Here is a 27,501-nt window from a genome sequence, read left to right on the forward strand (position 1 = left end):
CACACATGCGCGCACACACAGACACACAAAGAACAGCAGCTTAACGACAGCAGTAGTGGAATTTACAATGGAAACTGAGTGCATGTGCTTCTGCCTTCTTGCTTACACACACACACACACACACACACACACACACACACACACACACACACACACACACACACACACACACACACACACACACACACACACACACACACACACACACACACACACACAAGGGGTCAGTAAAGTGAAAGAGCAGCAAAAAGTAAAAAGACAGTAGTAGTTCTAGTAGTGAAAATAGAAAGATGACTGGAGTGTAATCTGTCACGTTCATAAAGCCGCTGAGGCCGAGTCAAGTTTCTTTAAACAGTTTGTAGTGAAAACAGCAGCTAACGTGACCACTGAGAGCAACAGGGTGGGAAAAACATCCAGCTAGATTCCTCTGAAGTGACTCTCCACACAGCTCTGACTGAAAGACCCACAGCAGTGTGGAGAGAGGAAAGAGCAGCAGACAGACACACAGCTACAGCAGTACACACACACGCACAAACACACACACACACACACACACACCTTCTTGCGTTTCTTCTTGCGGCGATGAGGGAGGGCCTTGCTCTGCTTTGTATGGGCTTTGCTGGCCGTGGAGCCCATGTCTCGGTGAATGAAGACACACACTCTCACACACACACACACACACACACACACACACACACACACACACACACACTTACACACAACACTCTCACACACACACTTACACACAACACACACACACACACTTCAAAAATACTCCTCTTGTTTCTTCAGTCCTTCCTCTCTCTCACTGATTCCCTCCCACTGTCTCCGGACAACACAAACTGCAGACAACTCTCTCTCTCTCCTCCTACTGAATGGGTTGCCGTCTCTCCCTCTCTCTCTCTCTCTGTAAGTGACTGTTGCTCGGCCACTTCAACTCCTCCCACTCTACCTGTTCACCACAGGGCTCCCTGTCCTCCCTCCTCCTCCTGCCTGGAAACTGTATGATGGAGGAATGCGAGTTATTCTCCACCACCTTCCTCTCTTAATATCTTTACTCTTCCTTTTCTCTTGTTCCCTGTCAGTTGTTCACCCACAAAACTGGTATATCTGCATTTAACTCAAATCCTTCTCTTCTACTTTTTTGTCTCTGTCTATTCAAAGTTTATAACTTAACATGAAATAGCAGTTGAATAAATTCAGTCTGTGGGATGTTAAAGTTCTTTCTTCCACAGCACAAACTAAAGTTTCATAGCACTGAAGAGAAGACATATTTCTAATTAAGATTTTTTGTCTCTCATTCCGTTTTCTCGCTTTCAGACTACACCACAAAACCCTGCCAATGCTCCAAAACAGGATTTGTCATTTTTAACTTCCAGTTTGTCTGGTTTGGTTTCAAACCAGTCTCTAACAGAGGGAAGTGGAAATGAGAGAGAAAAACCAAAAACAAACAACTCATAAAAACCTGGCATCCATAAAATTTCAAGCTGTTAAATTAACTTTAAAAATATACTTCTAGCTTTGGAGAAATGTTAATTACACTCCCATACAGTGTTTACAGTGGGTATTTAAAGTCCTTTACACCTCCTGCTGCATTTCATGGTCTCCAACATATGAAACACTCAAAGTGCATAAAATAGACATGGAAGTCACAGCAGAACGGGTTTAAAGAGTGGAATATTCAAAGAGCCCCACCCACCCAAACGAAAGCCCCAGCCCCTTTCCCTAACAACAGCCCCACCCCTGCCCACAGCCAGCCCCGAGGGGAGAGTGTGCTGTTTATATTCACCAGTCACCTTTTTTAAGAGCATAGGACAGATTAGATAGCACTGGTATTCATGCTTCAGATAAACACACACATTATCTCGGACACACAAATCAGAACGCCTCAGGCTTCAACTGCAGCTGCTGCAATCCTTCACCCCCCACCCCCCGTCTTCCCCTTCACCTCCCACCAGGCAATCCATCCAGTCAATGAGCTGTCAGGAGGGCTGCTGCACTGTAAACCTCAGAGCCGTCTGCCAATCTTTACACGTCACAGCCCCACATTCACAACAAAAATAAAAATTAGGCACACACATGGGCCACCTCACACACAAAACCTTTCTAATGAACAGTTATGTAACAGTCACAAACACACACACTATGTGTGCAGAGTTACTACTGCTGATAACAGGTTGTTCTACAGATAATGAGCTACTTTCCCTCATAGAGACACGCAGACATGTAACAGCTGTCCTGTGCTTCTCACACACTCACTGAGGACAACTCTGTGTGTGTATATTGTGGGTTTTGTGCATCCTGTGTAATACTCAGGTTGTGGGACATAAATCTGATTATACACAGTAACATTGTGGGGACCCACAATACACAAACACCAGTCCTCATAACATAAATGATTATATTCTAGGGTTTAAGGTTGGAGTAACATTAGGTTAAGGTTCGGGTAAGGTTAGGGTAAGTCTCCAGGAAATTCATTTAAATCTGTGTAATGTGATGGAAACACTGTGGACTGCGGGTAGGCTTGTGTACTTCATGCACATTTTAGTGACCTTGAAAGCCAGCATAAAACTTAAGTCACTTGTTAGTATTGTTTCCATGTCTTTTGTTATCGGTAAAGGGTCACCTTGTGTGTGTGTGTGTGTGTGTGTGTGTGTGTGTGTGTGTGTGTGTGTGTGTGTGTGTGTGTGTGTGTGTGTGTGTGTGTGTGTGAGATTGCTGGCCTAAGGTGAAGATAAGTGATTCTGGGTACACTGGTCAACTTCAAGGTTTGACCATATTTTGCTTCAGTAGTGCAGTTTCTCAAGAATGTAAAATCATTTGTAGCCTCAATATCTTTTTTATTTATTTTTTTACTTCTCATGAACTTGATCTCAAAGTTGAGACTTAGTGGACATATGGAAGTGAAGGTGTACCCCAGCAGAGTTTGACCAGTGAAAACTGGCTACATGCTGATGCACTCATTGTACAGATTATGTTGACAACACGGGTCAAGTTGTGAAATCTGCACAATTTACAGCCTCTTTGGTTGATTGAGGAGAGGCTACAAAAACAAGCCTGTGCAATGAACTAAAGTATGTGTGTGTCTGTGCTTGTAAAATCCCCCGAGGTCTCACTCACCAAAGGCATGAGTGCTATTCTGCATATGTCCCCCTTCAGCCACATGTGGCCAAAGACAAGAGAAAGAAGCACAGACAGACAGACAGACAGACAGACAGACAGACACACACACACACACACACACACACACACACACACACAGGGGAAACAGGTGTAATAAAGGGTGTTACACAGTGGATAAGGTGTGCCCAGCTGATGATAGTTATTGCTCCAGTGATGTGTGATGTGCATTCAGTTTTATTTCACATGCCAACCCTGCAAACAGAGAATCACTAGTACCAATCATCAGACAGCAAATATTTACTGAGCATGTCCGGGACTCTGTGATTGACACATCCTGGTGCCTCAATGGACCAATCTGCAGCCTTCAACCTGTGATGAACCAGATGGCTACAGTATAAACTCACTTTGGCAATATTTCACCCATGTCTTATTGGAATTATTCAGTGATGATATTTCTTCTTGGCTGTACTTGTCATCAATTTGACCCAAGGAAGCAGTGTTAGTGTGAGTCCAAGTGTCTATACCAGGGATAAAAGTCTACAGAGCTGCTGAGCCACACATGAGACACATGTCAAGGAAACTCTCAACACACACACCTTAATAGACACACACACACACACACACACACACCTTAATATGATAACATCAGCTGTTGTAAACAGCCCCATCATAGCTGACAGCAGGCACTTATTGCAGGTAGAGCTAACCGCTACCACACAGCTATTATACACAACACACACACAGAAACACTCAAACACAGCAGCAGGATGTTTCCGTGGAATCCTGTGTTGTTGTTGTTGATAATAGCAGCTGGGTGTGGACACAGACTAGCCTCTCCCCGCTACCTTAATGCTTCCTACTACAAACAGATATTACTCCACTCCTCCTCTTCAAGCGTCTCAACCAGCACTCGTAACAGCAACACTGCGTATCACCAACAACTGCTGAGCAATGCTTTAATTATAGGCTGTAATCTGCCGAAGGGGAAGGATGGTGTGCAGATAAGTGATCATTTCCCCTCATCTACCTCCTTGAAGCTGCAGCAGACCACATTGTATTTACATGTGCAAACACATCCACCTTATCTGTCTTTAAAGTGGTATGAGTTACAGCACACGAAAGGGACCCATCCCCACTCAATGAAACACTGTAGATCCACATCATTCACCACAAACAAACAGTATTATTATCTGTGGGGGAACGCTCACCAACAGGCTGCATCCACAACATTCTTAACAGCAGCGCACGGTCCATTTGTGAACTGGAGACTTCGTATTGTTGTTCTGTTGTTTATATATGTAAATATAGGTTTGATTTGCTTTTACTTGTACTTCTGATATTTAAGTATTCATTGCAAGAAAATTGCTTTTCATTTGTCATGGAGATCCAGTGAGAAATCACTGTTCATGAGAAGGATCTCCTCATTAAAGCTGAACAAACATTCAGCCTGCTAACTAACCAGCTGGCTAGCCTCGACTGGATCATTAAAGCCACGCTCCAAACAGATTCCTCCCAGCTGACTTTGTGTTTTGGAAGTAACACAAGTCATAGTTTAGATCACACAATCATTGATTTTGGGTACAGAAAACAAAATCACACACAGTCTTTGTGTGCAAACTAGATATGCTTAAACCGACCAATGACTGTAGCAGGATCTTATTGTCACGAATATTTAAAATCTAGAATTTACAAATAGTATCCGTTGCAGTTGGAACTCTACTGGTTTATGTCATTTTAAAAGAACATGGTCTGGCCACATTACCAGTGAAGTTATTGTGCAAATCAAGCAGACTGATTCCTACAAGGCCTTTCTTGAAAATAACATTCATTCCTGACAACAGATACTGTATTAATGCACATCTTCTGTGCTCCTTGTCTCCATTTCAGTAATATTTATATAGCAGCAATATATAATATCAAATTCAATTGAAAATACATCCCCCTTCATGTTTTTTAATGCAGTTTAAAAGAGAGTGATTAGGAAATTAAAGGTGGTTTGCGTATTTTCTCTGTGTTTGGTGAATATAAATATGATTGAAGTACCTCAGTGAAGAGATGTTGGATGACTGTAGCCAGAGCCTCCACTTTCTTATTCCCCTGGACGAGCAGCTTCCTCAGTTGGTTGATGGCCTGGTTCTTCTTCTCTGCCTGCTCTTTGCTCTGGTTCTGTTTAGTTGGGACCGTCCTATCTGCCACAACAGCCACGGTTGGGCCAGGCTTGGATGCATTCTGTAGGCGGGACCCAGTTTTGGGGCTGGATCGTGGCCCTGTTCTTGCTTTGAACCCAACAGCAGAGGCTCCTGTGGTGCCTGACCCAGATGTGGTGGTATCAGTGGCAGGCACTGTGAGAATTGGCGTCAGTGGTGCATTAGAATTCACCACGTCTGATACCTAGCAAAAAAAAAAACAACACATAATGTATGTCATGAAAGATACTAATCTCAGACACTACTCAAACTATTCTGTCTTCAAAAACAGATCTTAATGTCTTTAGATGAACCCAAACAACTTTCTGCTCTTCATGATGTCTTTTTAAATTGTTTCAACACATTTTGTCTTCATAGTTCTCAACATGAAAAGAAAAAAATATATGGAGTCAAGACATGCAACTATAAAAGTGTATTTTGCTTCTCTGTGGCTCATTGATCACTTAATTTATTTATTTATTATTTATTTAATTTCACTTAATTTAACTTGTATCAGGAACAGAAACAGCACAGATGGGAATGAGGATCTTGTGAATCAGCAATTTAATCTTCCTGTCAACAACATGCCTCCTTCTTTTCATCAATCAGATCAGGCTCAGTAATGGTCCCTGATGCAGTGAGCTGAGTTTGCATCTTAAATCTAAACACTTAAAAAAGAACATACCAGGTCAGGTGGAGGTTGCTGCTGGTTCTGGTGGTTTCCTGCTGCAGGTGCTGCTCCCTGTGAGCCGCTGTTGGTGTTCGTAGGTCTTGCCGGCGCCTCCCGTGTCTTGTTTTTGTCCACTGCAAGAAAACGGCGAACCCTTAGCTTGTGGGAGGTAGGTACAACATTCAGCATGGTGTCCACACACACCCAACACACACAGAATACTCACTCAGCCCATTAACAAAGTGAAGAAGGCACTGAGGCAGGCTCACAACATAAAACTACAAACACTCATACATCCTCTGAATTAAATAACAACCAAAGACATGTGTGTAAAAGAACACAGAAAACATAGGAACATATATGGACACACACACAGTCGGTCAGTCTGGACTCGACCACAACAATACCAAAACATAGGAGACAGAAAAAAGCTGCACACACACATCTCATACATTCGCTCTCATCTGGTAAATGAGAATACGCCCTACTGGCTGTTCTAGGCTGAGACAGATGCATCATGGGCTTGTGCAGTAATGATGGCCAGTCTGTCTGTGTATGATGGATCCTGAGTGTGCATTAAGGAGCTCAATACCAGAGACAAATCAATTAGAGTCTCTCCCTCTCTCCTTGTCTCACTCTGACTCTCACTCTCTAAATAATTCAATATAAACTGTGTTATGATGTCAAACAGGTTTCCTGTGCAGAACTGTGGTCATTGGGCCCATAATGCAGTGCAATCTGTAGGACCATGACTGCTTTCAGGTTGTGGGTTATTTCAGTCCACAGAATCATCAGCTGGAACTGTCACCTATCACGTCAGGTTTCCATGTCATGTCATGTATTTAATGATCTCCTCTCTCTACGTATTCAGACCATCAGCGCTGTGTTAAAAATCGATAACATATTAAATCGAAACAGTTGTGAACTCAGCAGGTCAGTACTCCTTCAGTCAGTGCTGATGCTCATGCCTTGTCAACAAGGCCTAGTGGCTGTAGTGATTTCATTAAAGTTACTGCCACCTACTGGCAGCCCCCGAGCAACACATGCTGCTCTGTATCAGTCTGATGAAGCAGTGCTAAGAACAGAGCATGTGGGTGAGAATAGTTCCTCCCTTCTAGGTCTAAGGACAGTGGCAAACATCCTACATGTACATCAACCCGCTGCTGCAGACTTCATTCATTCAGATTCATGACAGCAGTCCACAATTTGCTGATCACACTGTGGATGATAAAGCTGTGGGCTCAACACAGCGGGAATGTCTGTTTACCCTGATGAATATTCAGATCTGATGCATATTTACCACATCAACACCAGTGTTATCAGAACAGAATGCTCTGATCATTCATTCAGTGTGTGCAAAATGTTGGTGGGTGTACGTATATGAAGGAGAACAGGAGGTGGGAACATGTTAGATAAATGTGTGCCTCACATGGAACTGCACAGATTGGATAAACAGTAAAAGAATTAAACAAATGCATAATAACTGTGCCTTCAAATGTACACAAAGGTGTCTCCCATGCCACGTCTACATCCTGGTCATACAGAATGAGTGTACATTTCATTAAAAAAAAAGAAGAAGAAAAGTCAGGCTCTTTTTTTTTTTTTTTTTTTAACTGTGACATGACACAGGGCAAAAATTCACTCGAAACCTCAACGGAAGCACAACGGACACCAGAACAGACAGAGTCATCCAGGTTCATTACTGTAAAATGTAAATTGTAAATGCTCTTGTTGCAGGTTGCACAGCTGCCACAATAATCATCACACAATCAAGTGTGTGAGAGACATACAATACACAGAGGGGGGGTCCACTGCTGTCACAGACACTCTTAAGGATGGTTGTTACTTCTTTGGTAGTTCAAATATAACACTATGTGACACTAGTCATCATGGTTGATGTGTGAAATACATACACAAAGCTGGGAAGACCATTTCCTGTTTTATGATTTTTAAGTACTTCTAAATCTAAATGGTGATGGATGTAAATGCTGCTTGTGATGGATGTAAATGCTGCTTGTGATGGATGCAAGTGCTCTCCACATATTTGTTTCAATCTCACAAGGTTTTTTTTCCCTTCTTCAATTAAAGGTGCAGATTAAAGGGAAGCTACATAATGAATAAGCTACGCTTGAAAAGCTGAATTATAGTTGAGCGACGGTAATCAAACAGGAATAGCAACTAGTGCAAATTCAATTGAAAGCATGAATACTGGCTGTTGAAGTCAAAAGCATTATTGACATTCAGGAAAGATGATCAAATATCATTTCCATTTCATTTTATTCCATTTCAAAACCTTGCTTAAAATGCGTTGATTAGCTGCGAGAGAGCTGCTTCTGAGACTACACATCTCATTTCTTGTGTTTGTCTCTGGTTGATGTGTGTGATGGGCTGTGTGAGTGCTGGTGATGATGGTTTGTACCTGAAGTCTGCCAGGCAGTCATGCAGAGCTGCTGAGCCCAGACTGAGAGAGAAACAACACTGTTAGCATGCACGTCACGTTACACAAGAGACAGCCCCTGCTGTGTCATGAGAAGCTCCTTCAGTACACAGTAAGATGACAGTCATAACATATGATAACATATATCATTTATAGGAAGGCTGCATGACGAACGCTGGCTGTATCTTCAGCACTTCAGTCCCTCAAAGCAGCTGAGTTTCATCAGTTTCAGTGATTTGTGATATTCAGTTATAAAGAAAAGGCTGAGATATTTTCATAGTCTCATACTGTTTGTTGTGCAGTGTGCTGGAGTTGTTCTATGTATCAATATGTATCACTATCATGTCAGCCATCTTATTTGTACCAGTCTCATGAATGCTCAGCAGGACTGTCTGATGTGCATTTAATCAGAACATCAGTGACCAATAAGGGCAAACCAGTGAGGGACTGGAGTCAGGGAGAGGAGGAATAAAAAGGGTCAGGCATGGGAGGAGTGGGGGCTTTGTGTCGACTCATTATAAAAACAACCGCAAATGTGTTGTGTCTTCTCTAAAAAGTAGTTGAAATGTGTTCAACCAGGTGCCAAATGATGTGACTGTGGCACTGAAAAAAGCTGACAGAGCTTCCTGAGAGAGCTTCTTCATGGTGAGGTGTTTATCTGCCTGACTGCCATGTTGAGTGATGAGGAGGACAACTCAGATCCTATTATCTACAGATCAGAGCAAAACACCTCATGATAGTCGAGCCGGCTGCGGGTAACATCAGGGCTTAATTAGATTAAGAAATGTGGTGGGTCCATCTTTAATAAGATCCCTCATTAACACAGACTCACACACCTCCACAAACAGAGAAAACTGTGATCTTACTGTACAGCTACGTCATGCTGGTTAATTTAAACACCACCTCCTCAGCGACAGATTAGCGCCGGATTACTGTGTGTGTTTGCAGGACTAAAAAAGTGTGCCAGCAAAGCAGAAAAAACAGGGACAGCTCAGCACACATACACTACAGGTTGGAGCGGTCTTAATCTTCTTAATCTGCTGCACTCAGATTACCCAAATAGATAGAACAGAATCTAATCCCCGTTTTTGAAGTGGGAGATTCCAACAGAGGTTCTATTAGGGCGGGTGATTTGAACATGAATCAGATTTGAACTTTGACTTTGCCATGATGGAACCATCCCAGATCTTAAATTGTCATCCCATAATAAACCACCAAGTGTAGGAACCAACTGGAATACTTCAAACTAAACTGAGAAAATACTCAGCATGTGTAACATGCAGATGTTATGAAGGACAGTGCATGTGTGTCTGTGCCCTCTAGTGGTCTGGTTAAAAAATGATGACGCATTCACTCCAACATAAGGACTGTAATCTCATCAATTTTGAGATTAGATGCACTAATAAACATTAAACTGACCACCAACATCACAGATACCTCTGACATCATTTAGTATTTGTTTTTAAGAGAGTGCACAGAGAGGCAGAGAGGCTGCCACAGAGGGAGGCTTCAACACTGCTCTGCAGCAACACAGCATGACTGATGTCACACAACTGTGAATAAACAGGCTGATTGATTTAGGAGGTTGATGAGAGAATCTTCTCTCGCACCAATCATGTGTCCACTGACGGGCACTGCTTAACGAACATACAGAACACATGTAACCATAACGAGTCATCTCTTGACACATACTGAAGGCAAATGATCAACCATCAGATACGATCATAGATTCATATGGTCCGTACACTGGAGGTTCAGCTCCCACGTGACTGTTGCCATGGAAACAAGTGTGCAGAGCATGCTCACAATGTCCACTATATGACCTGTTTACATGCAAACTAGACCATCGACCAGATGGCAACAGCTATTTTTGTCAAACAGTCATGTTATCCAGCATGAGGACAGCAGGATGTTTTTATGCTAGGTCCACATGTGTCAGATCGGCTCAGCCGTGAGAGAATACAGTAGAAACAGGAAAAGCTCACGAGAGGCACTGACCATGGACAAGCTGACAGACATATTGATTTCACTGTGGAACAATAACACACATTATCATGGACCGAATTTAACACGGAAGAAGAGAAATCTGATTAACTGATAGCAAAAGCTGAAATGTGTAATTTGCATTCAAAAGCAGCTCCAAAAACACAGCGGGCAGCATATCATCAACCACTCTATTGAGCTTTTGTGAGAGCAGCTTGACTGTATGAGGCGTAAGAAGTGCCCATCAAGCCAGTCCAACCTGTGGGAGGTGTTTCAGGAAGCATGGAGGGACATTTCTACAGATTACCTCAACAAATTAACAGCTACAAGGTCAAAGGTCTGCGAGGCTGTAAGAGCTGCAAATGGAGGATTGTTTGACGGAAGCTAAGTTTGAAGGACAAAATGATTTCAAGTAAAAATATTTTTTTCTAAATTTGTCTATGTCTCGACTATTTGCTCATCATTTCGCAACTCATTTGATGAATTACAGTGTGAGCTGTCATGAAAAACATGACAATTTTGGGAGACTATTGAGTGGTACTGCAGAGGTCAGGATATTTCATTACTTGACATTTTGAGAGTTTATCGGCTGACACTACTGTGGGCTATCTGACTGTCACCTCTTGAGGTACAAAGTGGTATAAGGAGACAGAACGGACTCAGGCTAACTGGTTAGCATGCTAGCTTCGGTAGACATCTCTGAAACAGTACAAAGATGCTGTTTCTTCCCACTGTTGATAATGTGAGTGCATTTTTTGAATGTCTTACTCTAAAAGTTTGGACATGTCTTTCAAATTGCTCCTCGAGTAACAAATGCTGCAAAAATTTTGTAGCTTCTCATTTAGATTTTTGTCCATCTTGAAATAGGTCAGCATAAGTTGAAGAAGAATCTTTTTTTTCTTTGTCCTAATTTCTTTTTCATCCTCTCTTTGGAAAAACACTAATACACATTTTATTTTTGGCCACACTAACAATTGGCTTAAATTGACTTGACAGCTAGAAACAAACGCAGCCAGTGGCTCTGAGTGACCTTATGAATGGGTAACACTGCAGTGGAGAGAGTCTCACAGTCAGTCAGAGACTGTAAAACTACAGCTCTACCACAACACAGGAGAGATCTGTGGATGATTATCATCATTTAGGTGAGCCAAACCACTTCAGTGGCACAACATCCCACTGAGAGGTACTGAAATGTGAAAAAAATGCCTAAAATAGATATTCTCAGTATTAAAATTATACCCTTGATCAGGCTCTAGAGATGTGGACAACAGATAAAATGTATATGACTGTCCTTGATCTCCACAGAGAACATCTCTACCTAATTTTACAGATATTAGAGAATCCTGCAGCTCAAAACTACTGTACATCTCTGCTGAGCCGAGTAGACACAACCCCTAATGCCCTCATCTGCAACCACATTAGGGAAAAAACTCACATCAGATTAAAGCTTGCACGATTGGCCAGCCTCAGCTGAACCGCTGTGCAGCGTGCACAACCGTCTGTGCTGAGTGTATGTAGACACGCACACATGGTGACTAAAGCCTGCTCTAACCTACATTTCAGGGTGATGGCAGGCGGCAGCAGGGAAGTGGGTCTGTGGAGCTCAGACTGAGAAAACACACTGCAGCCAAACACGTGCTGCTCAGCTCAGATGGGCCATCAGGGATACACACAGTACGGCAGACAGAGGAACATCATGATGGCAGTGAGGCTGAGCTGAATATTTATTGAAGAACAGCAAGTGTTTTTATGAGCAAAATGGGAAACATACAGGCCGCAGAACATGAGCTGTTTGTAAATAATTTGCTGCTGAACATGAAAAAGCATGCAGACCAGTGCGAGAGTTTAAATGGATCAAAATGATTTGTCAAAGATGATGAAGGAATTAGTGAGTAATTTAGCCAAGACACATGAAAGAAATTAATGGTTCAGAGTAAGCCCAGTGGCCTCATGATCCTGGCAAACACGCAAGAAAACCCACGTGAAGCTGCTCAAGTTAGACTGGAGAAATCTGCCAGCAGCTTCTTTGCTCTTTGTAAACAAGTCAAAGTCAAAAAAAGTTCAATTCTCTGGTGTTCAGTGGATTATCTCAACTCTGAACTCAAGGCTTCTATCTTAGTTGCTCCTGTTTTAATCCATTTCACAGAAGTATATTTTGTATTCTGTAGGGACTGAATCACTGTGATGTCACACTAACACCAGCTAACTGACAGTTGACTTGCATTGTGGAGATATGCGACTTAAACTTTATTTAGAGGGGCATTGTGTAGTTTTTCATGAAGAAATTCAAATTTTAATATTAACAATATTAATGAGGTAAATAATACAAACTTTTTCCATAAGTGAATAAACAAGCTGTTCTCAGAGAAAAATAAGGTCCTAGAACAGTAAACTCAGGCTGTCATTTTCTTTAGTCTGTGGCCAAACAGGTGAATTAACGCAAGTGAAAGAGTTGTTACTATTGAACGTCACACATTTTAGATGAATAAGATATAAACAGTTTTAAATATAAGTCTAAATAATTAATTGTATGTGCATGATTCTGGGTTTTCTACCCTCAAGTGACTGTAAACCAACCTTGTGACTTGGTCTATTCTAAACAGAATGCTAATTATCCAATAAGGACCTGGCAGTAGATCCTGTTTTTGACTTTAGTCTCTGACATATAATGTGCAAACATAAAAAACAAAACAAAAACTAAAGCAGCATTATTGGTGTCATCACATATTGTTGTAGCTCACTGCCTTATTTTGTGTTCAGCTCAGACTACAGATCCAACGCAGAGCATTAAGCATGAAACTTCATTCTGTGCTAATGTGATGCCAACATTGTGTCCTGTTAGCATGGCAGGCTGTGCTCAAACAGTTATTCACAATGACATCCGTCTCACTGTTTTTTCCTTTCTCACTGTAAAACAGCAGATGTACAGTGGAACACACCAGTATCATGCCTAATGCTGCACCACCTTTAGAATTCAAATTAACAGTGAGGACGGACTCTCCGCCTCACACAAGCCCTCCACAAATACAGAGCAGCCTTTGAATGGTTGAAGAAGTGAACGCCAGATGCGCCTTGGCTATTTCTGGTTTGTGTATGTGTGTGAGTCACGTGGTTGGTGCTCCTTTAGGCGTGGACATCACGGCTAAAAGGAACCCACAGCCATGGCTATTCATCACGCCACTGCTCAGGCACTCGAGCAGAAAGCACGCACGCACACAAACACACACACACACACACAGAGTAGTTAAGACAACTGATGGCCCTATTGTAAGCCTATACATCGATGATGGCTGTGCTAACCGGCATGCATAATACCAAAAGCCCTCACAGTGGAGAAGAGACGGAGGCAACAATGGCTGCCAATGCCATGCAGGAAAACAGGAGGAGCTGGAGGAGGAAGAGGCGTGTGAGGGTGAAGTGGCCTTAAAGCTGATCTGGAGTCAGTCTTGCCATCCCGTGACTACAGACTAATCTAAAAAAAAAAATGGCCAAGAAAGCAGAACCTTACTCTCTATTCAAAGGCAGCCCCACCCATTAGACGAAGTGGAGGAGGAGAGAGCTTGAAGGACAGACAAGGTAATATATGGAAAAAGGTGATTGGTAGACAATAAACGTAAAATGAGTTTTTATTGTGGTTAAGTGAATAGATACACAGGGCTCAGCCAGGTGTTTTCTAGGCACACCTCCTTGTGATGCTACACTAGTTTCAAGACATTTGAAAATCATTGATTCTTTCTTATCACAGAAGGGACAACTGGTAAAGATCAAATTGCAAACATTACGTTCTCAGGGATGTCTGAATAGTCTTGAACACAATTCGCTCCTTCACTAGGGTGTGGCAGCATCCCACTTAAACCCCACCCAGCCACGTGTATCTATGGTGGATGAAGAAAGGTGCTGGATATCAGCTTAAGGCCTGCATGGAGGATTTGCCGGCACTCTAAAAACACACTGGGAGGATGGATAGGAGGGTGGATGGAGTGGATGGATGAATGGATGGATGGATTGACGGACACACCATCAGGTTTGGGTGAAACTGAAAAATGACAACTTTCTCTGAGATTTCTAGCAGCTATAGAGGATGGGGTCACAGATGGTTTAAATATCTGTGACATACTGCAGTGATTGACCTGTTGGCGGTAAGTGTGCGTTGACTGACAAGTGGAAAGATGGATGTGTTAAAACGATGAAATGATTGATGGTTGGATGACAGGAGGACACAGAGGACAGTCTCATTTCCAGACCTGCGTGGAAGACCACAGTGTTCTTCCTGCATCCCGACAGCAGCTGAAGGTTTCGGAAAAGTCCTTTGGCCGTTAGTTTCACGTGGAAGTTGGACAACGACAGTCTGGGAGACCATAACATTGTCTCTGTTTGTAATCCAATACTCTTCAAGACTTGGTGTTACCCTGACGGATTGTCTTTTTGTGTAACAACTTTGACTTTCAGCACTCTCTCTGCTCTCAAAAACTCCTGGGCTGCAGAAACACTGACCCAGTTTTTTCTTCTCGCGGTCCAAATCCACAGTATTGCCTGTCTGACGGGTTCACTGTTGTCACCTATTTCAGAAAATGATTTCCTTGTATCAAAAACGATCCCACAGTATTGTTTTTAGGAGAAAGATTTGACAAACACAATAGTTTCTTCAAACTGAAGTCTTAACTGTCTAGTAAGTGAAAATGTTCCTCTTTCATTCTTTGATCCCAGAAGTGAAAATGATTCCACAGGAAAAAGGAAAGAGATTTAGAGAATGGTGCTGCTGGAATTTCTTCCTTGCATCTCCATGAAAACCATGTGGAGATCAGAAAAAAGACAAAAACAGGATTTGGAATTTAAAAGGCAAACCTTTGATTTGGCAAAGAGGGAACTAGAACCCTTAAAGAAACAAAATAGGAGGAGAAAGGGGAGTCCGTTCAGCCTTCAGCTGCCCGTCATCGATTCAAAGCCACAGTGTCCACAGCAACACACACAAAAAAAAAAACGAAGGGGAACGGGATTCTGTCGGCCAGCAAATAGAAAATGTGAAGAAAATGGCGCCAAAAATAGCTGCGTGCTGCACCGTTGTCCAGGTGGTGAATCATCCAACAGTAAAGATGGAGAGAGCGAGGAGGGAGACGACAGAGGTAGTACTCGTAGTACTGTATGTGTGTGTGTGTGTGAGGGAGGGAGGAGAGAAAATCCTCCACACTGCTGATGATTAGTAGTCCGTCTCTGCTCTACACACAAACACACAACGATCTGTCCCACTGACGCACACACAGAGGTGTGTCACAGAAATGCAGCGCTCATTTACATGCACACACACACACACACACGCTGGGACAAAGGCAGGCATCTATACACTCCCTCTATTTTACTGCCGTTTCTAAAGCTCCTTGAACCCTGTATACACACACACACACACACACACACACTCACACAGAGGGAGAGATGCTGCAGGGGAGGAGGGGGAGGGGGAGTGGGTGGGATTTGAATAATCTCTGCAGCTCGCTTGCTCTCTCCCTCCCTTATTATTTTCTGAAGTCTCTCGTCCTCCGTCTCCTTTGAATGAGAGAGATGTCAGAGATGAATCATGTCAAGGTTACATGTGATCAAAGCACCACGATGAACAAGAAACAGAGAGCAAGAGAGTGGGAGGAGCCACACACACACACACACCCCCCCACACACACACATCCCATTTCTCAGTGGCAGGTGCAACATTAAAAGCCATTCAGCCACACAGACGCCTTGAGAGAAGAGATGTCTTTGTTTTACACGCGCGCACACACACACACACACAAACACACACGCACACACACACACACACTAAATACGGGCAGCTAAGCCATTCACATTAAACAAATTAATTGAGTTAAAAAAAGTTAAGGTGGAGACTGAAGTTTATTACAGCCTGCTGCAGAGGGACAGTGCTGAATGTGTGTGTGTGTGTGTGTGTGTGTCCTGTAACATACTGAGCACATGTACGTTTCATTTTCTTGTCCTGAGATCTGCTGTTCATCTCCCCATATTGGCTGTAAATTAAAACAGGTCACATTTTAGATCTTTTTCCAAATATTCACAGTTACACAACCCTGATTGCAGGGGAGTTGGATGCTGTGTAAAATGTAATGATGTAGAATGCACTCATTAACAAACAAACTGTGTTTACTGACTACAGTGTTACAAAGTGTTCCTGAGCTCAGGTGATCTCCTTTATACAATCATTTGTTTGACAAAATGTTGAACCATCACTGCTTGTGAACGACTGAGCCTTTTGAGGATGCTCTTTTCATACCCAATCATGATACTATCACTGATTACCAACGAACCTTTTTACCTATGGAATGATCCAAACAGGTGTTTTTGGAGCATTCCACAACTTTCACAGTCTGTTGTTGCCCCCTATCTTAACTTCTTTGAAACGTGTTGCAGCCATCAAATTCAGAATAAGAATATATTTACACAAATCTATGAAGGTGTTGAGGTAAAACATTTAATATATTGTCCCTGTACTTTTGTCAGTCGAGTTTATGTCAAAGGATAGCAAATGATCACATTCTGTTTTGTTTTTGTTTTAAACAGTGTGCCAACATTTTTGGAATCAGGGTCATATCACTGGAATAATGTTCTCCTCATTAATATCAAACAGGATAAACTAAATATTAGAAACATCTCATAGTGCAACACATTTCAACACAATGGTAAGCTTCAGCCCCTCAAATAAGCACAGACTTGAGAGGCAGTTGCAACAAAAACTGAACATTACAACATTTAATAAGGTCGGATTTTTTGCAAAGCTGTTAAAATAGCAGTTGGATAATAATAGATGGTTGTCGCTAGCTGGACCTGATGAACTGGTAAATGGGGCTGTACTTAAGTTGATACCAAAGACAGCCTGACATGATATTTTAGAGATGAAACGTTTTGCTAGAGTTCTCTTAAGATAGTCAAAGTGGACACTTGATCCAGTATGAACAGCACAAGGAGAACACTTGGCGAGAGCTTCCTCTGCTTCCTCCTACAAGACATTAAAACAGCAGCTGGTCCTCACAGACTGTCTGTGAAGATGAAGAGAACTGCATGGTTCTAATAAACAAGTCATTATCACTTATCCATCCACAGATCCCATTCAAATATTCATTGATTATCTATAGTATAGGTACACACTATACTCTAAATGTGCTCATTTCAAAACATTTCTAAGAACTATGACTACCTTGGCCACATGGGGATCTTTTCAGTGGTCACTCAGACAAACAAGAGAGAGAAAGCTGGTGTTTGTAATCTTTGCACACTGGCAGCCCCAAATGGCAGCAGGAGGTAACTGAATTTGAGCCACAAGTCAAATTAACTACAACACTACTACTACATACTTTTCTTTCTTTTTTTAATTGATTAATTAAAAATTAATCATTTTACATTTTTACATAAAAACCTTCCCTGGTAAAACGTTCACTGTACAACACATGCAACACAAGTAAGAAAATAAATCTGACTGATGTATAAACTGAGCCTTCAAAAATTAAGACTGAGCCATGACACATAAATAGTCCCTGGAGAGCACAAGACAGTTGGACAATAAAACCAGAGCCCTGTGTGTGTATGTATGTGTCTGTCAGAACCAATAAAGTCAACGTTCAATAGAAGCATAAAGAGCTAAAGAAAGCCACTGAGTGCTTTAAAAGCCCACACTGCTAACCACTGTCGCCTGAGGGCTGCTGTGGTGTGTGTGAATGAGAGGGAGAGAGGTGTAGGAATCAAATGTGTGGGGCTGATGAAGCAGAGGCTGCCTGCCATCACCAGGGTGACAGCATGTCTGTGAGTAGCGGCTCCCCACAGGCCCTACAGAGACTTCAAGGACCGGCCACAGAGGGGAGGCAGCCAGGCGCCCGGTCCCAGACCAGAGTCACCACATGGGGGGAGGCTGCAACCACAGGCCCTGGATTCACGGGGCCCGCATGAAGGAAACCAGAATCACTTCACAGAGGAAGGGCAAAAGTAAATAGCACCAGTGTGAACACACCATCTTGTGACTGCTGTGTATCATGACTGTCATCTCTAAAGCTGCTTTACAGAGAGTTTTCGTATGATTTGACATCAAAAGTGTGAAATGTTGGTTGTTTCCTGCACTGACCAGTGAACATGAGGGTTTCAGCACACTCAACAGCACTGCTGAGATGCAAATCAGCTTCCACTCTAAACTCAGAGAACAGGATGTGTGTGTGTGTGTGTGCAAGTGTGTGTCATGAGCAGGAGAATTACAGACAGACTGCAGAGGGATGATAATTAGGATTGCTTAAGCTTCCAGAGGCTATAGTCGGTCAGCCCAAGTGTGTGTGTGTGCGGTTCAGCAGGTTCAGAACTGAATGATCTCATGTCACTATTAGCAGCCTTTAGTCTGCAACCTGTATGTATTGCGAGGTATTTTGAGTACAACTTGTAACAGTTAAACTGCACAGATTTCAGATGGTAACTGATCTCACACACACACACACACGGTGTCAGTCTCACTCTTTTGCATGGACAGTGTGCATATATGAATTAGAAATGATGGCCCCCAGTTTATGTTCATGTGGCGCAAGCGGGATGAGGATTCTGTATTTACCATATTTACCGAAATCCTCCATGATTTGATGTCAACGCTCTGTGTATCATCAACTTTCAGAGGTGAGGCGCCTGGACAATGACAACCTTTTGTTGCTCCTGACCTTCTCTGTCATCACGTTTAAATGTCATTATATCTGATCTTGCAGCACAAATGTTGACAGCAGTTCAACATTATGAGGTGCGATCATATTTCTTACTTGTTCAGTTGTTTGACAACAGAAAATATGTTTAAAAAGAAATAATACCCCAAAGCACAGACATGATGATTCACAGAGGACTCATACCACCTGGTCTGTTTGTTTGGTGAAATATGGGAGGTAATATGTGGTTCAATTCTTACTTACCAACATGGCAGACTGCACAGGATTAAAATCACAGACAGTCCTCCAAAATGATTACAAACTACTTGAGGTCCTTTCAGTGATACCAGTCCAATGCAAACAGGGCTTTAGTCTCAAACTGGGTCTAGACTGATGGAAGTCTACAAAGGGACAGGCGTTCAAGTGTTTGAGCAAATATCTCACAATCATTATGCACAGTTTTTTGCACAAATCAAGTCTGCATTATCGATCTCTGATATCAGGAAGATTGATTGCATATTTATTAAATAACTGTTCCACAAATTCATCTATGACACATACTTCACCTGAACGGTTTCAAATGAGGCACAGATCAGATTCAATACAAGCATTTCAGAAGCTTTTACTCCTTATGGAAACATTCAGCTATGATTAAAGGTTATCTAGCAGCACAAAATCCAGGCTATGAGAATCTAAATACTCCTCACACTGGCTTTAAAAAGCTGCATCATCTGAACCTGTGTATACAACCACTGCTAATACCACATGAAGAGAACAAAGAGGAACATTTTGAAGTCAAATCATCCTTGTTTGGCATAGTGACGCTCTGCTACAAACCTTCAGAATGCCAGATGAACAGGTTAACAGCTTCAGGTGCTTTAGTTTCAATATAATTTAAGATGCAGCCACACATGTCAAAACACACACACACACACACACACACACACACACACACACACACACACACACACACACACACACACACACACACACACACACACACACACACACACACACACACACACACACACAGTAGCTCTGATACCGCTGGATGTTTGCCACCAGAGCCTTTGCCAAGAATCCTGGGATTAATGTGGTTTTGAGACACTGACACACCTGCAGCCGTTTACACACAAACATCTCTACCTGCCCACATAAGTACACAAGCAGGTAATGGTCACACACACGCTCGCACACACAGCCTCTCACACACACTTACCTATGCTGTTCAGTCGACTGAGTCTTGCTGAGCCACTTCTTTGCAAGGGATACTGGGATGCCTGCTTGGCCAGATGATTCGCCGTCTTTGCTGCTGTTTGATTGGCTGCTGCTGTCTTGGCTGTGCTGTGGTTGGTGACTGTGGGTGTCTTCAGACCTGTGGAGAGGACACAAGGAATCAGAGCCCATCGCAGATCTTCTCTAGAGGGCCTCCTTTCCTGTTGCAGTTAAGCTACAACTGTTCAAACAAATTGACACTGTGCTCCGTTTCCACTCTCTCCTGAGAGATACAGAGTTTCAGCATTAAACAACACAGAGGATTTTAAGTCAGAGAAGCAAGAGTAGGACCAAGGAGTTGTTTTTTTAATATTCCATTGTCCTTCTCTTATTCTTTGTTCCTCATTCAGTGTTTAAAAGTTAGCTTCTCTGTAGTACGATCATGAGTATTATCCAGTCTCTGAGCCAGATGGGGTACAGCACAGAAACAGCTGTCTGTTTCTTTCCTCTGACGCAAAGGAAAGGTAAGTCATGTGATCTATGCCTCCACCAGACACAGAGCTGTTCACACAATCAATACTTACTGTCTGCGTCACACACACACACACACACACACACACACACACACACACACACACACACACACACACACACACACACACACACACACACACACACACACACACACACACACACACACACACACACACACACACACACACACACACACACACACAATATTAAGGTTCAAAGTTAGAATTTTACCAGCCCTCCTACACAGTTACCACAAAAATGACACAGCATCATTACATTGTTTCTTAGCCCTAAAAACAAAATTGTTGATTACTAAGGTGTGTATGAAAAGTACTTACAGTAATTAGCTCTGTTGATCGCAGGAAAGAGCACAGACAAAAAAAATCCATCCCAAGTTTAAATGTATATATTTTTTGTAAATGTTTACTGCATTTATTGAAATACAATGAAATATGCTGAAAAGGAGTTTAACATTGCATTTCCTCAGAACCGTATCAATGGAAAATATGTATTTTGGTTGAGTCATTTATTCTTGGAGGGGACAGCTGGTAAAATGGAGTTTGATTCTGCCAAAACAGATTTCCTTTTCCCCATGTTTCTGCTGCTGTTTGGGTTTTGAATGAAAGGTTTTCAAGATAAACTACAATCTTGTGGCATCAACAAACCTGACCAACATGGCAGAAAGTAAATTCTTCTGACACATTCATGTGGAAAAAGAGAACATGATCTTTGATAATCCTTTTTTTCCAGTCATGGGGTTCTGTAATGAACATGAAACACTTCAATGACCCAGTCAGTCCCAAATCATTACAGACACACTATGACACAACACAATGTCTGCCATGCCCTCAGAGCCCATCTGATCCTCACTGAACACACTCACAGCTATAAAGGCTGATGAATGAGCTGCTAATTAGACTAAAACTCAGACCACTCAGGTGACGATCAACACCAATGCGGTTTGCCTTTGCGGTTTGATTAAAATGTTGACAGAGAAACACTGGAACTAGCTTTCAAACATAGAAATTGGAATCTTACCACTACTTGAAAACAGTAAGTAAATGGGTAACTTAACAGTGTTTCATCTATAAATTTGCTGTGAAGGTTTTGGGTCACACACACAAAAAACACACCTGTAGCAGTGGTCCTGGCTTGCAGTGACAGAGCTCTGCTCCTCATTGCAGGCTTTGGAGCAGCAGTGACACCAGTGTTAATACTGGTGACTGTGTCACTGGTAGGAGCTACAGTGTTGGAGATGAGGGGCTTTGCTGTGCTTGGGCTGCCCACAGGAAGTGTGCTTCTGCTGGGTCGCTCATCTGCTTTGGCTCCTGTTGGTGATGGAGCTCCTGAAGATGCTGGAGGAAAGGAGATACAGGTGTTAAAATACAGAGAATGCTTTGCCATGCCATCGAAGAAGAAATGATGAATGATTACAGCAGTGGTTCACACACACTTTTTGCTTGTAAACTCCTATAGAACTTTTTACAGAGATTGGATTAGGAGACTGTTTAGGCAGTTATGTCATGGCTGTTCTCTGTCTGGGGTAGTTAGTTTGCTCCATTTGTACTAACGAGGCATGACAGAAATGAAAGCATGTGGGCTTTATCAGTGTGTATGTTGTTGGGATGCCAAGGACAGAGACTCAAAGTTCATAGCATCTTATCTGTTCAAACATATTACTACAGCAGCTGCTGTGATGATGAGAGATTTTAGGATGACATCAACATTGTCCATGTTGGAAAAGATCATATCTGTGCACGTGCGTGCGTGCATGCATGCAAGGATGTGTGAAGGGGTTGGGTAATGTTAAACGTACTACATCTAACTTTTAAATTTAACACTCTCAATTTAGTACTGTTGCCTCTATAAGACCTACATAAGCAAATCAGACTATCAGTGAGCAGATTGGCTGTTTCTATGCAATTTTTTATTCATATATCCTAAGCAATTCAAAACGGACTTGCAGAAAACCAACACTGTGGCAGTGCATGATGCAGAGCACAGATCAGGTTTGTGGAGTTGAACCAACAGCACAGGCAGTGTGTCTCACTTACACATCTGCAGGGAAATTATTTGATGTTAGTGTGTTTTTATTTTTTAATATTAACCATTTACATACTAAAAAATGAAATAAAAGTCAATGACAGCACAGGGAGCGCTGTCCTTAATTTTTCTTTTTGCCCATTCACTACAAGAGGGAATCAGCACCCCGCATACAAGTTATTAAGTTATTACTTGAGTCGAGCGTATTGTGTCTTATTTGTACATACTAAAAAATAAAACTGGTATTGGGTGAGTGCCGCCAAATGTATCTGTATGTCATTATAGAACATAGAAACTGTATTTTCAGATGACACTGGTAGACCAGATCCGAGTTTGACTGAAAGACTGACATACTGGTGGATTCCTGTTTTCCATGCGTACAGTCTTCTGTAATGCCCTCAGAGTTTGAGTCTCAACCATTACTTTCAATAGACACATCATAAACAATAGACACATCACATACACACGTAATTAATGAGTCATTACTAAATTGTGTTTCTAACATGACAGAACACATAAAACCAACTGTGTGGAGGTGAACCACACTGATGCTCATCTCTGATACCACTAGATACAGAAGCTAAATATTACCATGGGAACTGGGAATCTCAAATGTGATCTGGTTGCCATAACAACACAGTGATATGTAACCATTACTATTACTGTGTGAGTGGGAAAAACTGTAGAGCTGTTAACTGAAGTCCCACTTTTTATCACATCTCACTACAGAAGGAAATGTCAATAATTCTGTGAGACTCCAAGTACCTTTTTTTCTGACCACATCTCTGTCTTCAGTCTATGTTTAGGAGGATGGCTAGGGCTTTGTAGAGCCTATAAACAGCAAGGCTGGGAGGCCAAATGAGAAAAAAACAAAAAAAACAGACTTTGTGCCTTCAAACAAAAACTCACTTTTTTTTACTACATTTAGTCCAATTCTTAAAGTCAGCTGCAGCACAATCATCCTCACTCACAAACATTATATAATCCCCTCTAACATGATATGATGACTATAATAGGAAGGTTCCATCACAACATTACAAATGATGGTTCATTGATGTGTCTTATGTGTCTGAAGCTTCATACAGATTAGTTTTATTTAACAGTAACGTACAGTACGTGTTTCTGTTACGGCCATAGTGCTGCGGGTGTGGTTGTGTTCTGTGGTCTTGTTTTCCCTCAGGTACTGCCCTCTTCCTCCCCCTCCTCCTTGCCTGCAAGTGGAGGTGCACACCTGATCCCACTCACCATTTAGGCCTGGTGATGTTAAAAGCGCTGTGGGTGCAAGTGGACAGTCGACAGCTGTTGTGCTCTGCGAGAGCCAGAGCATATAAGCGGACAACGGCATCTTTCTTGTTCTGAAGTTGCGTGTTTTTGTTGATTTCGTCGCCCCGGCTTTATGGGGACGTAACAGTTTCAGTGTAGGTGAACTGGTTAACAACCTGTCAGCTGCCTTAATATTTGTGTGTTTGAAGACGGACACATGTTAGTCTGAGCTGAGAATGACTGATTGACTGTATATTAAAGATGATTAGGATGAAGCCATGATATGCCAGCACTTGATTCTGAGGCACAGACACATGTAGATGTGTTACACACTCAACTGGGTGATGTACAAATCTTTATCTTAAGCATCTACTAGTACATAAAACATATCATGTCCACATACCAGTTCACTAGAGAAACATAATACAAAGATCTCTGCTGCACTCTCTGTCTCTCTCACATATACACTGCATCATCAGAGGTGTTTATTTTGGTGCGGTTTCCCCATCACTGCTGACTTAACTTCCTCTTCTTCACACACACACACACACACACACACACACACACACACACACACACACACACACACACACACACACACACACACACACACACACACACACACACACACACACACACACACACACACACACACACACACACACACACAGTCTCTCCAATATACAGTCTTTTCCTTTCTCTCTGTTATGTCGCTCACCCTAGGGAATCTGAGAAGGAGTGTGTGTGAGTGTGTGTGTGTGTGTGTGTGTGTGTGTGTGTGTGTGTGTGTGTGTGTGTGTGTGTCAGTAACATACACACACTCTGCTCCTCCTAACCTTTGTTCGTGGCTCCATTGTTCTCGTTGCTTCCCAGGGACGAGGAACTGAGGCTTGTGGGTAATCCCTTAACAGGAAGTTTTGATGCGGCGGGTGCCGTGGGTCGTCCGGCCGACCCTGATGCTGGCTGCTGATTGGCTACCGGTTTGGAGTTGAAAGTTGCAGTACCCTGGGCAGCCAAGGCTCGCTCTGACGTGGTGCGAGGTTTGGGGATACCTGAGAGAGAGAGAAAATACATGATAAGCTTTACAGTCTAGAAAGTTGCCCGCTGTAATAGAACCAGCATTGTTGCGTAGGCCATGTGGCATGCCTGGTAACAATTACGCTACCACGGTCTCTATTCCATGCATTGCATGAAACATATGTGCATGCTTCTGTGTGTGTGTGTGTGTGTGTGTGTGTGTGTGTGTGTGTGTGTGTGTGTTCAATCTGTTTAGTGACAAATAAGTGTCAAGTCAATGGTTGTCCAAATTATAGCAAAATAAATACATTTCTATCAAAATTCAGTGTCAGAAAATTGACGGCTTACAGAACAGAATCTATTAAAAAAGGCTTGCACCACAAATTAAACCTCAGGACCAGAACCTGCTATGACTCTCAAATGGTTTGACAGGTCAAGTTAGTTTTCTTATGTGGTCAGAGGTTTGTTTGCATTAGTTACATCTGCAAACTGAAGAAAAACTGGCTACATTTATTATATACAGCAGAATCTGGTCAAAACTCTTTTATGTTGCATTTCCTTTAAATGTACTACTATTTTTTTTATTATGATACTATCAGATCAACAGTTTGAATGAAAAGTAGAATCTTTGAAAACTGTCCATGAATGACAGAATATCTCAGTGTTAGGTTTGTCCCCCTTTTGCTTTAATGACAGCATGCTCTAGAGCTGCATGGACTCCACAAGTTAGTGTAAAACCTGCTGACTCGTGTTCTCCCAGCATGATCTGACAGTATTCCTAGTTATTCTCTCCAGTTTGTCTCCTCACATACACCCTCCTGTAACTGACACTAATCTATCACTGTGATTCATCAGTAAATAGGACTTTCTGCATCATCCACTGTGGAACTCTGGTATTTCTTAGCCCCCCCTCAAGTGTTTGTCCTCATGTCCCTCCTGAGAAGTGGTTTAGAAACTGCTGCTCGTCCTGAGACACCACAAGACGGCCTTCTGACAGGACCACTGCTGATTGGACTTGGGTCTACACAGGTTTTTAAAAAAGCGCAGCCTGTTTACCTGGGACTTACGTTTAGATCACAGCTGAGCCGAGGTGATAAAAATAATGTGTAAATGCTGAGTTTACACATTCTCATTGCACACTAAAGCCTGATCTTAGCGGGTTTATGTGGGATTTTTGACCAGTGGAAAAGGGGTATTAGTGAATTCTGTATCTGTGATGAAGTTGCTTTTCTATCTCTCAGTGAACTGAGCTTGATGCATTGATCTCCTGACAGTGTGCTGTGCTCACTTTGGCTCTGCCCCCTCGTGGTTAGGATACAACTGATGCAGTTTCTGTACAGTGTTTACACTTCCTGAATAGAATAATAGCTTGACTGCTGACACTTCATTTACTTTCTGAATCCTCAAACCTTCTGATTATTTCCAGGTTCAGGTGACAATATTGGAGATTTTCAATGTGGTCGCAGACTTTTGGACCCCACTTAACATAAAACAAGCAATTCAAAATGCTGAATTTGGAACTCAAAAATTACAGAGCGGCTCTTTTGTTGGTATCCAAAGGATGTAGGGGGGGAGCACTCACTGTAGTTCTATAGTTATGGAAATGTGAAACACAATGTCTCAAACTTGCTTCATTTTTGTGGACTGAATCACACATTCTTTCCTAAAACCAAAGGAGACTGAACTCCCTTGAGAGCTATGACGCCCTCCTCTTCACACCAGACCAGGGACATGAAGACCGCAACACAAAGAAATAGCATTGAGAGAGGAACGAAATGTTAAGTGACAAACAATAAGAGATCTCTGCTTTGCTCTTACTGACAACACAGGGAAGTATTTCAAGTGTCCTTGATGAAGCTCCACCAACCTCTACAGCTCCAACATTTTGTGCTGATGCTGCTACCTAACCTAATGGCCCCTCTCTGTACTCCATATCCACATCACCAAATACCTTGCGACTGTCTGCAGCTGTCAAAACCACTGACAACCATTTCACATAATCTTATTCACAAATCTCACTCATTGTATATTTAGGAACATTTCTAAACTTGTTTTCCAAAGCTAAGAGTCTAATACTGTCTGATCAACCTGGCAGAGACAGGGTTTTTTATGACATCCAGCAGCCTGATCTCCAGCTGAACAGGGAGACCCCAGCAGTCCTGCTTGTCCTGACGACATCATGACTGCTGTCAGGGATGGACACGGTGCTACAGTGTTATTCCTCAGGCCTGTGAGTGATGCATTATTTTGTGGATGGACACCAATGACCACTGATGTGATCACAGAGGAGACAGTCTTCTGTAATATTTGAACACTGGATCATTCGAATGGTTTTCACTATTCAGTGCTGTTGATTTCTCA

At 42.3% G+C, this 27,501-nt stretch overlaps 1 protein-coding gene across 3 annotated transcripts in view; it reads right to left on the reverse strand.

Annotated features, from left to right (window-relative positions):
• The window catches only part of LOC141004607 (uncharacterized), a 77,407-nt gene that overhangs the window by 11,115 nt on the left and 38,791 nt on the right, over positions 1 to 27,501 (reverse strand). For all 3 annotated transcript variants that reach the window (XM_073476225.1, XM_073476214.1, XM_073476234.1), the window contains exons 5-9: positions 24,960 to 25,175; positions 21,951 to 22,172; positions 20,288 to 20,443; positions 5,995 to 6,113; positions 5,167 to 5,514 (exon numbers count right to left, since the gene is read on the reverse strand). In XM_073476225.1, coding sequence (XP_073332326.1) covers positions 5,167 to 5,514; positions 5,995 to 6,113; positions 20,288 to 20,443; positions 21,951 to 22,172; positions 24,960 to 25,175 — 1,061 coding nt within the window. The remainder of the gene's footprint in view (positions 1 to 5,166; positions 5,515 to 5,994; positions 6,114 to 20,287; positions 20,444 to 21,950; positions 22,173 to 24,959; positions 25,176 to 27,501) is intronic.

This window comes from Pagrus major, chromosome 1 (assembly GCF_040436345.1).
Source record: "Pagrus major chromosome 1, Pma_NU_1.0".
In the NCBI taxonomy this organism is placed as follows: domain Eukaryota; kingdom Metazoa; phylum Chordata; class Actinopteri; order Spariformes; family Sparidae; genus Pagrus; species Pagrus major.